The 16501-nt window shown below is 39.1% G+C and overlaps 1 protein-coding gene across 3 annotated transcripts in view; it reads right to left on the bottom strand.

Annotated features, from left to right (window-relative positions):
- Positions 1-2489: 2489 nt before the first annotated feature.
- Positions 2490-16501, bottom strand: part of gfod1 (glucose-fructose oxidoreductase domain containing 1) — a 28393-nt gene continuing 14381 nt past the window's right edge. For all 3 annotated transcript variants that reach the window (XM_016675630.1, XM_016675632.1, XM_016675631.1), the window contains 2 exons: positions 5972-6165; positions 2490-5770 (listed from right to left, as the gene is read on the bottom strand). In XM_016675630.1, the coding sequence (XP_016531116.1) occupies positions 5030-5770; positions 5972-6165 (935 nt within the window). In that variant the 3' untranslated portion in view covers positions 2490-5029. The remainder of the gene's footprint in view (positions 5771-5971; positions 6166-16501) is intronic.

The following is a 16501-nucleotide window of genomic DNA, read 5'->3' as shown; positions in this document are numbered from 1 at the left end:
CATCCATCCATCCATCCATCCATCCATCCATCCATCCATCCATCCATCCATCTACATACTCACCAGTTTTCAATGTCCACCAAAGCCCCACCAGCAATAGGGAAAAGTAGCTACATGGTGTGAGCCAAATGAAAACATCTGAAATGTGCATTGAAATATCCGAATAGGCTTTACTCACTGTAATAAATATCTATCAGAATACTGGCCATGTTTTCAGGTCGAGGTGTGTAAAATTCCTCAAAATAAATGTAAGCCTCTAGTTTCATAGAGTGAAAGTATAGGACAAATACTTCCACAAATCCCATGTTGATGTCTACCTTCATGTTTGTCTGCATTGAAACTGTAGCATTAGCTAAACCCGTACTTTGGTGAATACCAATGCAGAAGTTTTCCACAGTAACACTCCAGGCTCACAAAATGTGATAAATGCGACACAAACAATGAATTTAAAAATGTCAAACTCCTTGTAGTGTATTTATCCCTGGGTCAGCCAGACTGAGAGTTAGTGCGGACATACTGGGCATCCAGAACAAGGCTGGGTTCTTTGAAGGAACCCGAATTCAGGCACACCCAGTCTGAGGAAAAGTGGATTGTAATCCATGACTAGATGAGAATTTGGCACCATGGCATCCGGTTACTAAGCAACGCCTCCAAAGCCTAAAGAAGCACCTCTGTGAGGCTGTTGGTCCCAGTTCCTCCCTGGCCGAGAAAGGGAGAGAGAGAGAGGGTCTTCCCCAACAGAAGTGTCAACGCTGCTGAAGCAGAGAGGAGCACCTCATACTGACGAGGGGTCAAAGTTAAAAACGCTGGAACCAAAGTCACTTCTGGGCATATTTGTTTCTGCTGTTCTGTTCATTTTAAGTGCAGAGGTCACAACAAACAAGAACACAATCAAATTAAAATATGGGTAGAGCGTAAGCTGTGACAGCTATAACAATATTTTAATACAAATAAACAAAATAAAACTAATAAAAAGTCAACATATTTGTAGAATGCACCAAATCCTCTTTGTTTCAAATCAAAGTCTCAGATACTTGACCCTGAACATGATGAACATATACGTTAATAATAAGCAGAAAAAGAATGTTTTATCAGCATCCTCACTGTCAGAATAACTTACCCAGGGGGAAAAAAGACACACTTTAGTTTCCGATTCTGTACCTTGCAGAACATCATTCACTTTGAGTGACAGCCCTGCGGTGTTGACCATGTTTTTAATTTGAGGCAGAAGCTGGCTGGCTAAGCCGTTTAACTGAGTCAACTCAGAGGACAGCTGACTGTGGGCAAGAAAACTAAAACATCCACAGAGTGGTTGAATACAAACTGAAAGAAAGCTGGTACGCAGACAACATGACCTTTCTTTTTTTTTTTTCTTGTTCAAAATATCCACTGAGAAACATAACTGTCAAAATACACAAAAATACAAGCACATTAATATAAATTAAAAGGGGAATCAATTACATTAGATTAACTCAAAAAGTTAGACTCGGAATGCTACATCCAAGCACATTATTGGAAAGTTAAGTGGACGGAAAAAGTGTATTTAAAAAAACAAAAAACAACAACAACAGAATCCTCCATGGCTAAATAAAAACAAATTTAATTCCTTAGAGTTTATTATTTTTATAGACAATTATATTAATTCTGGAAATAAAACCCATTTTCATTTAAATTAATCAATTTTAATAAGCTAATTTTAATAAGCTCTTCTAAGTTACTCAACATCAACATTTTCTCACTTCCCTGTTGGGTTGCTCATACATTTTAGATCCTGTAACCGTGTCTATCAGTTTAACCAACAGGAAAGGGAACATAATTCATCCACATAGAGGAAATAATGAAAAATGAAGAATTTATTTTCATAAATCCCACAGTATATAAGGGTGTTCACATATCTGATGAGGAAAAGATCATCTTTGGAGCAATTTACTGCTCTTCTTTTACCAGTTCAGGACTTATATCGAAGTGCCTTCATAGAAGATGAAATAGCATATTTAATTTTCAAAATAAAAGCCTAAACATGACAGTGAAATAAACCCTCCTGAGAAAAGTCCACATCCTGACAACAGGTTTTATAGGTTTACATTTAATCTCTAATCTGACATAGGGGGAAAGTCTGTATGGAGTTTTGATAAGGCGTTTGGTACACAAGGGCCAATCTTTTATCTTGAAGAGCGATAGCTTATCTGTGTTGAGCTCAGACTTTGTTTTCCCAGGCGCATCATTTGGCGAGTAGTTTTTTTTTTTTTTTTTTTTTTGTCCAAAGGTATTTCAGATGACAGTGCAAAACAGTTTGGATCCTGACCTCAGGGAAGCACGCTGTAACCTGGCAAACCACAAGAAAAATAATTAAAATAAAACAAACTAGACGGTCATCAGCGTACAGTCGTCAGAGATTGTAAATGTCACAATCTGTGACAAATGTTTTTCAGCAGCGGGTTCCGGCTGTGATCCACACCACAGCCTAACAACAAACATAAAGCTTTTCAGTGAGTTTAACCGTTTTATTTTGGTTCTGTAAAGGGAGGGGACAAAGAAGCTGAATGCTCCAAAGGCCTCAGTCTGTTAATCTCACAAATAAACTGCAGGTCAGTCCACGAAAATGTAAAACATCAAAACCACACAATAAATACCTTAAAACGCATCAAAACACATTCCAGTTCCTTGGTTTTTACACATAAAACACATACAGTACTTGTTTAACTGTTCAGACATACACTTGTTTTGCAATATTTTTCATATGTACATTTTCAGTAGTTGCTACACAGATAGTACTCCAGCACATTTTTTGAACTTGAAACTGCAGATGGAACATGAGAATAACAATGCATAAACAAACAAACAAAACAAAAACATCTTTTTGGCTTTTTCAAACTAAGTTGAACTTCAGCCTATTTTGCTAGCTTTTTCAGGAACATGGCCAAGGAGTAGCTAACAATTATAAATATAACCTGACCCCCACAGAGTTTTTAAAAAACATTTTCCAGAGGACATGCACAGGCCTCCTGTGGTTTCAATCCTTGTCCTTGTGCTAATTTCTTTGGCTAGCACTGTACTAATCACAACCAGATTTAAAGCTAATGTGTTTGTTAGCCAAACCATAAACATCAATCATTGACGTTCATTTAGAAACTAATGTGTTTGTGTTATAATTTTAAGTTCCACTTTGATTTTAACCATATTTTTAACACTAGTGATTATTTTAGCTATAACATACTCCACTATTAGCCAGCTATGCTTTTACTATTATGCTTTGCCAGTGGTTTGTTCATCAAAATGGCTGCCATCTGCTTGAAGCAATATTAATATGTTCAATTTGCTTAGAGTGAAAACTATGACTTGGGAGTACTCACTTTAATTTTAAATGTGTTTGTTGCAGTTCTGAAAATCTTTTGAGATTTTGGTGAATACTGTTAACTGCTGTTAGCAATATTAGCAAAAAATATATTTCTCGGTATTTTATTAATTTAAAGACAATAGCAACACTTTCTTTCTTTAAGATTGAGCAGAACTGAGTCCATGACTGATTTATTAAGATACAAAGTATCAGCAGTGCAAATTAGCAGTTTATTTCCACAGCTATCGCTGTGCTGTATACAACTGGCAGCCATTTTGGATTTTAAGCTTAGGGTTGACTTAGAAATCTACAACATTTTCAGTCAAAGTTCTGACTTAGGGAGCACCCTAGTTGATTTCTTGAACTTGGAACTCAGAAGTTCTGACTTCCAAGTACAAATGAAATACAGCAAAAGAGCAAGAGCAGTAAGGTAATAAAAATGACTAACTTTGTTCAAGGTAAAACACAGATTAAGCATCTTTGACATCTCAGGAACGTTATCCCCTTCTAATAATCATTAGCAATATTGTTCAGAGTGGGACAGTCTGAAAATGTTACAAAAATTAACACTGTTAGCCATTATGGTTACATGGGACCTAATGACATTTAAAGCACAGATTATACCAAACCGTACCAACTAGAGCCTCATGTATTTGTTTATGTAGTCAATGGTTGATGGTTAATTTTTACTGTACTTTTAGGCATGTTGAACAGGATTATATTTGCTTGCAGCAACAGTTAAGGTCAGCTTAGCACTAGCAACGTACTACACCCATGAACAGAAAGTAAAAGCAGTAAATTAAGGAAACATCCAAGTATCACTACTGATCACCCGTACAGAACTAAAAGGCTAATGCACAGCCAACTGCATAAAGGCATAAAATGTGTAAGGTGTGGTCTAACCCTTTATTTAAGGCTGCAGCCGTTTTATATTGCATACATTAACCAGAATGTTAAAGCCTCTGAGTTACCCACCAACCAATGTATTATTTTTTTTCTGTTGTTTCACACACAAACGGCAGAATACACAGTAAACAGATAGAGACTGTCGAGCGCACTGACTTTTCAAAAGTTGACTTGGTAAAACTAGCAAGGACTTCAGAGTACAGCAACAATTTCATCCTTCCTTGGCTGTCCTTGTTCGGACCCACAGTGTAAGGTATTGTGTTTCCACTCCTAGTCATGAAATCATTGAAAGAATGCAGGGAAAGGATGCACAATACTTGTTTGATAAAGCAGCCAGCAGGATGGTAATAAGCATCAGGACTCAGAAGTGTGAGCTTATTGAACGGAATGATCAGAAGCAGGTTTCTGACAGGCTGTCATTACTGACTAACCAGCTAACCAGCAAGTAGTTTCATTTCCCGATACGCTTCCAATGTCATTCTTTTGTGAATTAGTCTGGTTTACAAGTACATCTAGCAGGACTCGAGTCCCTTATCAAATGTGAAAGAAAAAACAGATGAAGCTTCTTATAAATACAGATTTGATTGTTGAGAACCTAGCTTTCCCCCCTGTTGCTGAGGCAGCAAAACCACAGATATCTGCATCACATTGGCATAAACTCTGTAACAGTAACAGCGCACATTTAAATAAAACTAAAGATGAGATAAATTAAATCCAGCAGTTCTATGAAAGAACTTTGAACTTGACCAAGGCCACAGTCCTCTACAGCTGTACATCAGCCAGATGTTAACAGTAGAGTGACATCCTACTGCGTCTCATGGCCTCACTGATCAAATAGGCGGGGCTGACCTCCGGCTCCTCCTTCATGACCACAATGTTCTGCCATTCTCCGCACTGGTTGGACTTCTTGATTGTATCCACCACACAAAGAGCATATAGGCAATCCTCAAAAGTGGCAGCCATCGTCAAGGGCCTTCCATCCCAGGTCCGGCGGTCATCCTGGTCTTGGAAGGCCTGCCGCACAGCCTGGATCATGCGGATTGTCCCGGTGAGGTACGGGGATGGAATGTCACTAAAGGCCTTTTCTGGCAGGGAGGCCTTCTCAAGAGGAGTGGTGTCTTTGAGCAGGAGTTCAGGACCGCCACCGCTTGCCCCGCCGCCACTGTTCTTCTGTCCATACAGGTCCGTGCCCGTGACCATTAACCTCCCGATGGTTCCCACAACAATCACTTCCTGACGAAACTCTCCAGGGACGTTGAAGTTGAGGGTGACAGTGCAGCAAGCGCCTCCTTCTAACACCATCTGGAACGTGCAGAAGTCGTCACTGGTTATCTGACGGATGCCCCGGATGTGGTCCGTCTGTTTGACGAAAGTCTTTAGGAAGCCGTGCACCTTGACTGCACGCTGACCTGTTAGAAATGTGAGGAGGTCAATGATGTAGCTGCCCACCGAATGCAGTCCACCGCCTCCCATCAGGTCGTCACAGCTCCAGTTGTATTTCTTCCCCAAGAGACTGCCACTGTGGACCTTAGTGACAAAAAAACAGAAAGATATGTCAAGGTTTTTGCTATTGCTTCAATTTCCTACTGCAAAGAAACCCCAGAATGAGTCATAAAATAAGTGAAATCAGAATCCTTTATGTTTTCTCTAACTATTTCTCTTACAGGAAAAATGAGCAATACGACAACAACAGAAACAGCAAAGCAAGCAAATGTTTTTTCATCATACCTGGGCCTCACAGACCAGCAGTTCTCCGATGTACCCTTCCTCCAGAAGTTCCTTCACTCGAACGAAGGCCGGCAAGAAACGCAGCACATTTCCCATAATGCTGAGCAGCTTTGGGTAGTACTGAGCAGCTGACATCATTCGGAAGGCATCCAGAGGAGTGGCAGTCCTATCACATATGACGTTCTTGCCAATACCTTTAAAAAGAAAAGACAGAATAATGACTTTTGTTTTCTCCAGTTGCAAAATCAGCTTTTCCTTGTTCTTTCTTACAGTAGAGTAGAACTTAAGGTGTGGAAAAAAAGAGAAGTGAGTAGATTTAGCAACATCTACAGACATCCTCCTGTGAATGAAAACATGAATTCCCACAAGGAAACAATGCCTCCCTGCAAAATGAGGCAACTCCTACAACAGCTGAGTCTGAGATTTTTGAATGGAACAAGCTCTCCCCTCAGAGTCGAGGAAAGTATATATGCTAGCAACCTTTTAGAAAAACAGACCAAATAGTGAATGCATTCTATATATCCTGGGAATATTAACAGGCAGTCGACAACTGGGAAGATGTCACTCTAAATTTGAATCCTTGCATGCAATTTGGGAGAATTTATACACCAGAGGGCTCAAAAAAAGACCTGATTAGAACTCGAGGGTATAAGACAGCAGAGATCATAGAGCTTAGATAAGATCAACTGGTATAACTGAAGGCTCAGTAGAAGGCCAATAGAAAAAAAAAAAGAGCAGAAAGAAGCTTTAGACATAGCATGGAACCTAATTAAAATCTCGTCCAGTGGATCAAATGGCCTACAGGTCCAAGCAAAACCCAAATACAGCAGAGACAGGAAACACGTCAGTGATGTGAGGACAGGCAGATTCAAGGAGATTTTCTATTAGAGCTAAAATGGAGAACATGACATTAGAAAACAGTAACAGCAGTCCAGTTTCAACTGACAGATCCTAACATGACTCCTGGATGGCTCCCAAGTGCTTGAGGCTCCAGGGATGTGTGGGGATTCCTTAATACATTTTCCTGCTAACCAGGAACATGTTGGATTTTTGCATTTTATGTTCTAATTTTGTCCTTACTGTACAGTAAGTTATTATTAATGTTATATATTTTTATGCTTTTATCTTTGAGTGAACCTACTGCCATTTTACTGCTGTTACATCTGAATTGTACAATAAAGGATATTTCTATTCTATTCTATTATCCAAAACTAATATGCTATACTGGATTAATAGCATATCAGTCTACTACAAGTAGCCTGGTGACAGTTTTCTTTTTCTATGCTCAAAACAAAGGCGTCAGACTCACGCACAAACGTCCTTCCTTCATTTTAATGCTCCCACATCATGGCTAAAAATTCTGATTGCTCAATTCATCATCTTCATTCTATTTGCAATGAAAATGCTATGTGATTAGATGGACAGTGTGCACTCATAGTGGGAAGTGCTGCTTTTCCTTTGGTCCTGCCTAAGGGGTCATGGGTGAGCAAACAGTTTTGTGGATGTGGACGCCCCCCTAATCTGCTATTAGCTCCAATTGGCTAGGTCAAGACATAAATCTGTTTGACCCAGTTCTGAGAAGCACCCCCACCCAGTTTCCAACCAGAGCTGACACACAAAGCCAAGAAACAACAGAGGAGCCCCTGCCTCATTTTTTTTGTTGTTGTTGCTAATTTAGACACAAAAGATGAATTTGCTTTCTTGGTAGATTCCCAAAACATCGGGTGTTTTATCGGAATTCATATGCAACTCCAAGATTTTGCAAAGCAGCGGCTTAAGTAGCTTCAAAAATAAATGACTTGAGGTATTCAATGCACCCTGACTGACTAAATACTAAAATGCCTTGTGGGACTCTCAGTTAGAACTTCATGAAGGCAGAAACAGGGTCAGATGTTTCATGAGCAAAGGTTTGAAAGGTTAAGACTTTGGCATGTTAGCCGGGTGACACAGTGATGATGAAGCTTCACTCACACAGTGACATTCCGTCTTATAGAGGAGGACTTAAGGTTCTCCCATTCTTCATTCAAAGTGTCGAAATCAGCTCTCTCTGACGTAGTTGAGTGACAAAAATTGCATCATATCATTGGCAAGGAGGATTCCTCCTCCTCTTTTCGACAGTAGAGAAGGAAAAGTGTGTCAAACTATTTCGACAGAGCTCTGTGTAGAGTTTCATGATGTTTATTGCCGTGCTTTCTGCAGAAATGCGCTCGGACACCAATGTTCATGTCTCGATTCAACTAGTCTGCTTCCAGTATCCGTCTTTTGTATCCATATGTGAGGAGCAAAACGTTTGTATGATTCTTTACTAAATAACTACAAAGATCGTCAAATGGCTAAAAACTCCTGGACGTAAATTGTAACGACTTTGTCTGCAGAGGAGGCTGTCTGCAGACAGGTGTGGCACTGTGTCCGTGACTGTTTCGTAAAAGCAAAATGGAGGATGGAGGGAGGTGAGGGAAACCCTGGCTGGAAGGAGCGTGACGTATACTGAAGTGGGACGGGCCTTCCCTGGTGGCCTGGGTTTTGTATGAAAGGTGTGCGAGAATATAAATGTCCCAAATCTATGTTGACACTTTTAATGGACCTTAAATGCAAGTTTTAATGCAACTTTGCATTAAAAGTGTCATTATTTACCAAATAATGCAAAGTTGACACTTTTAATGGACATTTGGTGCAGCGTTTAGTGCAACTTTGCATTAAAAGTGTCATTATTTACTGAATTATTTAGTGTCATTATTTACTGAATGACACTTCATGACAACAGCCATAACCATTCATGAAGACTTCCTTATGTTCTTTATGTTCATAACAGGTGTTATGTCATATTTATGACATGTCATGTCAGTGTTATGCACACCCCTTCAAATAAAGTGTTACCAAGATTTTTACTACTCATGTATATCAATGGTTTTAAGCCCAGGGAAGTTGACAGCACCTCTAGACAAGCCAAACAAAGGGTTTCTCCTTTGCACAGTTACGTTCTGGGTGGCATTAGTGACAGGAGGGCAGCAGAGATCAGCAACATATAGGACGCCTGATAAAATATGTCAGTATTGCTCCAGTTAAACTATGGTCACCAGTAGTTTGTGTTTGGGACCCTCTGCTGCAACGCCCATCATCCAGTGACCCTTCTAGAATCTGTTCACCTTCAGTGTCGATGGTGCCAATTGACATAAGTCAACTGATATTTAAAACCAAACTCCCAGTGTGCATTCCTCAGAGTTATCTCCTGCTGTAAGCTTTTGATTTGATTGTCCTTAACAGATCAAGTTCGCCAAGCTTAGACTTTAAAGTCCAGGTAGTCATAGAAAGAACAAAAGACTGAGAATATTTGAAGGTAAATTAAGTCCTCTATGACCAAAAGGAGATTTGTTCCAAGAATAAATTTAAGGTGGTGACTGCACCGCTGTCGGAGTTAGATGTGGTCCATTAGTAAGCAGAACTACAAGACATCCTCAACAGCAATGGTATAAGTTAAAGTATCTTTGATTAAAAACCGTCTTAACTGCCGTTTGTAAATGGACCGATTCGTTTCTCAAGTCCTTGGATGCTTTAGGTTGGACAACAGCAGAAAGAAATGACCCAACACGGGCAGGAACTCTGGCCAGGGGCAAGTGGATGCATCATTACAACTGAACGCCAAGCTTCCACACTCCACTGCTCCTCCCGGCTCACTGCCAAGCTCGTCATCTGGGCCTCTCTGCATGACTCAGGGTTTATAGCGCTGAGTACTAGTGTTCACAGCAACACACACAAATAGGCCATGGTCTAGAGATGAAGAAGGGCGATAACGCTTTGGCTGCGGTGAAGGAACTCCTTAAAAGTAAAATGTTTTAGATCTGTTTTAAAAGTTAAATGCTTTCTGATTGTTTCAGGACAACAAATCAAGGTAACATCTGCATACATCCAATGTGGTCCGGTGGGAACAGCTGGAATTCACTACGCAGGGGAAGCTGGTGGATTAAGCTTAATGCCAACAGTGTAAACAATAGGCCTCTTTGCCTGGTTATGCTAGAAATAGAAAAGCTAGGAGAACAGGTCAGCAGGACTAACCATCTGGCATGCTGCGTCGTGTATGTGCTCCAGCAGTGGGGAAGTCAGGAAGGGGAAAGAAGAGACACCAAAAAGATAAAAAAAATTACAGTAATACAAGCCTCGAGGAAGGTTTCCTATGTCTGGTTGATTAGCAAGAATTTACTAAGCTGAACTGTTGAATTCCTTCCTTAGTTTGAAACTAGCAGCCGCAGATTGATTCTGAATACCTCAGTTTATTTTCCTTATGACACTATTTTCAATTAAAGTTGGGGATCTTATTACAAAATATCCTTATTTTTATTATTATTATTATTATTATTATTATTATTATAGTCACAAAGAGAGTCCAAATTTAATTTACATGAATGACAATTTAATGCCTGCAACAGAATTAAAAATATTGTACTAACGGTTGAAGACTGCTAATGGCCATACCAGCTCAGGAAATGAGCCACTATATTGAAAAAAAGAGAAAAAGACAAATCTTTTGTTTTCACAACTTAATTAAAAGTTCCATGAATCACAAAATGTGTTTGAAAAGAATCTGTGTACAGTATGAAATGATTCAGTGCTGGTTTACCAGGTTTTTTGTTTTGTTGTTTTATTCATTAGAATGTGTCTAATTCTAAGGGTGGTCCTAATGCCAGGTATTTCAGCTTCCCATGTTATATTTATTTTTGAACATTTCAGATATGCGAATTAATCGTGGATTTTCCATGTTTCACAGAAATAGCTGCAAATACTGTAATTTCTGGACTACAAGTTGTTACTTTTTCACACAATGTGTTTAATACGTGTTTTTTTTTCCAATGGGTTATGAAAGGTTGGCCTGCTGGGCGAATTTGCTTTGAGTGTATCGACCATGTGATAAAGGGTTGTCAGAGAGTAAAGCTGATTTAAATGGAGTGACTTTAATAAGTAGAATCACTTGAGGACATAAAGGTTACATATCACATTCAGCAGAGGTTTATAACTTTGGCGTATATATTGTGTCTCTGCTCTCTGAAAACAAGGAGTGCTGGTCAGTGTATATTTGGAAATCATCTGTATTTCTGCAGCAGGTTTGCATGGATCAGATGTGAGCTGATTGAGCTTGTAGACCAGACAGCAACGCAGCAGGACTAAAAGATCTGAAAAATCATGAAACCTGTTTCCTCACCAAAGCTCAGGAATTAGATCTATGTTAGCTAAAGCTCAATAAGGGTGTAACTCAGACTTAAATTTAATCAGTTACTTTACCTAATAACTAATAGTCTCAGAACATGAGCAACAAAATGTATAAGAATAAAAACACAAATAAAGAACACACAAGTTTGGTTAAAAATAGCAATAAAAAAATAACATTGCTAAGCCACAACATACAGTATGTCTTGTAAAAAAACAACATGTCTGTTATAGTTTCAACAAAACATACGGTAAAGGTAGAGACAAGCCAGTGTCAATTATCCCAAATCTAATTTACCATAAAGCAATTACAAAACAGGGGATTTTTGGGAAGAAAAGGCAAACATTCTTAAAATACAGATGCTACATAAGAATAAACGTCAATATAACTTTATAATAGCTAGTATCACTATGCTGACATGTGAAATCGGCATGCAAGTAGGGATTAAGCTGGCAGAGTTGATGAACGCTCTTTGTAGCTAAATAAGGAAAACTTGTTGCATACTCTTTATTATTTAAAAAGTTAGATACTAATTACTATATTTCTTAATATTAGATAAATGTGCTACTGGATAAAAAATTACAAAATAATTAATTGGGGTCTGGAAGTTTTTAATTTTAAGATAAGAAAGAAACCATCACAAAACAGCAGTTTTAGCTAAAGATGCGATGCTAGTGGGCACTAGCTTTGTGGTCAATTGTGACTAGTTGGTAGTTATTAAGCTGTGTTTTAATTACAATTACAAACATGCATTTTTCTTAAGAAACTCTGAAAATTACTGTCTTTCACTCTGGTTTATAATGTCGTCCTAGAAATTATTCTAACTTGTCATTCAAACTTAGTCATAGCTAAAGTGTAGCGCTCCTGACATGTATGCTAGCATTAGTTAAACAGTTGTTGCTATGGATTGACTTCAGAAATAAATTGCGTTGTTCTATAAAATATCTTTATGTTTCTGTACCACAAAACACATACTCCACCATTCAAAAGAGATTTTTTGGATCTGAAACAATAAGCTACCACATGAAGGACAGCTAACATACTGACATGGTGACAGGGCAGCATTGCAGTGTGTACACTGTGTGTAATGTAGCTCCAGGTCCATTAGCGTGTATCAGAATCATGAATAATGGGGAGCATTAGCCTCACTCAGCCTGCTCTAACCCTCAGCTAATGTAAGGAGGTTAGCGTTCCACAATGTGTCTAAGTACCACAATTAACCTCAGTACCAGAGTGGCTTGTTTGGCATGCACTATAGCCAAACAAGGGTCCTGTCCAAGCCCAATCACACCACATAGATACTGATGGTATCCACAGATTACCTCTTTGTAAAGTGCATGGAGCTTTCATGCAAATAAATAAATAATAAAAGTAGATGGATGTGTGTGTCTTTGAAGCCTTACATCTGCAATCCCCCGCTGCTCATGATCCTCTTGGGTCTGATTAACTGCTGGACCGAGCCGTTTCCCTTCTCCTCTCTAATCATTCTGACACATACACAAGCAGCAGCCCTGGTAGCTCACAAACAGCTGGGCCAGTGCTACTGCTGATGGATCTGTCTGCAGCCTCACAAAGAACCATCTCACACCCTCCCTGTGACATTTGCATTTTATCATCAGAGCGGCCTATAGCTGCTTTCGTCGGGTGCAGGGAAACCAGGAAAGCCGTCCAGAGGCACTTCAGGTTTTAGCGCGTGTAAATGCCACATTCATGTGATTTAAAGATCCGTTTTGTGTTGCTGACACGTTAATAAATTGCTGCGGTGTTAACGTCTTTGTGGGCCGCCCAGCTAGTTAATTACAAAGGCATGACTACAAGGTCAATCCATGCAGCTTGAAAGGAGGATAAAGAAAAGAAAATTTATGCTGAGGGTTGGCTATTTTTCAGACTGTTTTCTGATCAATTCCGTAGATATAAGCAGGTACTGAAACTGATATAAGCAGGTACTGAAACTGGTTCTTTGTTTCACAGGAAATGCTTCTAAGTGACAGTTTTGTGCAGGCTAAATGAGACTAAAAGGACAAAGGTCATTAGCTGTGTGTAACAAATAGTTATTTTTTAAAAAGTTAAAAGCATATTGCACAAGAAAGAAAAAAAGATTACATGTTTTTACAACTGATAGTCCGCTAGACTCAGTTCAATTGGTGACCAAAATTGTAACATTTGCTACATTTTCATTTGGTCCTGTTCGCTTTCACAATGCACTCAATGGAATCCTTTGAGCAGTTTATCTCTTCACCTGTGGGGGCGCTGCATCAAGAACCACTGAACAAAACGACATGAAAACCGAACGGCAACCGGACCAGAGTTTGATTAAAGCGGACATAACAGGGCTGGTGTGACTGCCCCTAAGCTGTAAGTTGGTTATAAACAATGCTATGATTTAAAATATTTTTCTTGACCCATTAAATAATTATGAATGGGTTGAGATACGATTCAAAATTGTTTTTTCAGCTTAATTGGCCTAAATTAGTGACAGGCTGCTTAGCAAAAAGGTAAAAACTTAATCAATAAGAATACACGGTGCTACCAGGTTTGTGCTGTTACCAAGTCTAGAAGATTCAGTGTTAACCATTTCCAATATGAGGGAGATATTTTTTAATGTCAAAGGCAGCACATAAATATCTGACGCATTTTAAAAGGACACTATTTTCAAGATAAGTCTACGGTTCATCCAGGCTGTGCAAGAGAGCTAGACTTTTGGTGGATAACAGGAAAGTGGAATGACTTTGAGGAAAGTTGCTCTGTTTTCTTTGGTGGATAACAGGAAAGTGGAATGACTTTGAGGAAAGTTGCTCTGTTTTCCCCCTTTTGCCATTTCAATCTCCATTTGTTATGAAACAGGCTTAATTTGTAAAATGTCGAAAGCCGCTTGGAGTTAAAGTAATCCACATTCTCCGGTATAGCGATATAGAGGCGGCAGATTTTGTAATGCTAGCTGCGATAAATGCTTAGGTAATTCTATAGTACGTCCGTAGTCACCGTTAGCTTTGTTAATTGGTCTGAACAGGGAGTAAGGACTTTAAAAATAAAAGCACATGATGTGGCCTATCTTTTTCTGGCAGATTCCGTCGGAGTCATCAAGGGAATCTGTGTGTCTGGTGAAGCTACTGAGAGATGAGATGCCAGGAGGGAGGAGAGGAGGCTCAGGATGCTAATGAGCCGCAGTGAGCTAACACTTATCACTTTAAAGTAGGTCACTTTTTTTTTGCACACAACTACACACACTTCTAAAGTTCCCCACACACAGCTCTTTTATGGAACCCATGACTCGCAGCACATTAAGGAGCCAACATGTAAGCTTATTACCTACAGAGTATGTGTTGGCAGTTCAGACAGAAAAGTCAGCTGGTTTAAAAAAAAAACACCTTAAGAATCAACATGACAGAGAGAAAACTAAAAACAGTCAGACCATGAGGTCAGAGAATTAACACACTGCTTTTAAATGTGACAGGCAATTTTGGATTTTCTTTATTCAAGTAAACTCTGAGAATTGCCAGTGAAGTATCATAATATGGGAACAGAGTCTGAAATAAATTATTTTTATAATATTTCTAAAAATTACTAATTTTTTTTTTTTTTTTTTGCTTAGAAATAGAAGCAAGTATTTTGGTAATTTCTACTCAAAGAAGTAGAAATTACCAATCTGTGGTCACTTTTTGATGACCAAATTTCTAAACATCTGATTTTGATTTCACATTAAAAACCACCAATAACAACAACAACAACAACAGTACTTTCTGTGTGATTTAGAAATTGAGGTTTCTTGTAACGATGAGATTTTAAAAGCCTTTCTGTTAAGATCAGTCATCAAATATTGTGTAATGACTGATAACTGGACATCACTATGTGTGAGTGATGGAGAGCAGTTGGTGTCACACAGCCCTACAGTTAAACAGGATTTAGGATTTAACTAATACTACTAATTGAAAACAAAATAATTGCAGTGCTGAAACTGTAACTTTAAAACATTATGAATTAGCACTAGGGATGCACAATATGTCAGCTTCATCTGTGTCAGCCGATGTTAGTCATTTTTTAACATATCGTATGGGTCCGATAAGTAAAATCGGGCCAATATTGCAAAGCGATGTCTAATTTAACCTTGTGAACATTTGTTTATGTATTTTGTATGGATGGATGGTCATGTGGCATTTGATCGGCATTTGCAGTGCAGGATTCTGGGGAGCGTAGCAGAAGTAGAGTGGCAATGCAGACAGTATGACAACTGTTAAACTGTGTTGAAAGTACAATGTATGATATCAGTAAATAATGTATGATTATCAGCCATAATATTAACAGCAACATTTATGTCGTATTTATATCGTTATTGACCCAAATCGTTGGATCGTTGCCTCCCTAATTACCTCTCATAACAAGTGGTTAATATGGTTAGCATTACTGAGTGCAACCCATAAAAACTTAGGTCACAATATGTCCAAGATGATGCTGTTTTGTAAACACTGTAAAGAAATGCCAGACATATCAAAAAATGTTTAAACTGTTGATTATTAGACCATATTGAGCAGAAAACAGTGCCTGCAGCAAGAGAGAAGACTTCACGCTCATCAACATGACAAACATGGCTCATAAAAATGTGAAGTGTGTTCCCAGGGGTCACTGGTATCATAGCTAGGGGGAAACAATGTCTCCCATCTCTACACACACCGTTTGCTGGAAGCAGCATCTTCTAACAATGTGACCGCTGAGGCGTGAGGCAGCTCTGTCTGAAGGGCCGGCGGTCTGAGCCACCAACATGAGACATCAACAGTGGTGTTACATAAACCAACTAAAGTGGCCTCAGTTAACTTTTGACTGCATGTCTCCTTCAGATGGAGTATGACAGGCTGAGACGGCAAATCCCTGACCCCTCAGGTCGGTCCAGTCTGCTTTTATAGGTCAGTGTGATAACGGCTGTATACTTAGGAGATCAGCAAGATACAAAATGCAAAGTACTCCTGCTGACAGCTGTGAGGAGAACACACACAGCCAAAGAAACCGCTGTTACCTGCTAGTGCTGACTGAGCATCACTGTCTGCAGAACATGGCCAAGAATAGTGGAAATAACCCAACTGATTGTAAAACTTTATGCAACAGCCATTCATACACATCAGTGTTAACCTTTCTAAAAAAACACACTGTTGATGTTTCCAGTGCGTCTTTAAATGGCTGAGTATAAATACTCTTCATGCAAACACTTATTTGCATCTTTCCGAGTTCATCTGGACGGGACAGATCGGCTGATTTGTGTAAAACTGACTCACTTCGGTTTATTTCTGGCTCACCATTAGGAATTCATGACTGATTCTTAATGAAAACTGTATTTAAAA

The sequence above is a fragment of the Poecilia formosa genome, unplaced genomic scaffold, assembly GCF_000485575.1.
Source record: "Poecilia formosa unplaced genomic scaffold, Poecilia_formosa-5.1.2 Scaffold118, whole genome shotgun sequence".
NCBI classification, from domain to species: domain Eukaryota; kingdom Metazoa; phylum Chordata; class Actinopteri; order Cyprinodontiformes; family Poeciliidae; genus Poecilia; species Poecilia formosa.
The sequence above is the reverse complement of the archived record's forward strand: the minus strand, read 5'-3'. Positions and strand labels throughout refer to the sequence as shown.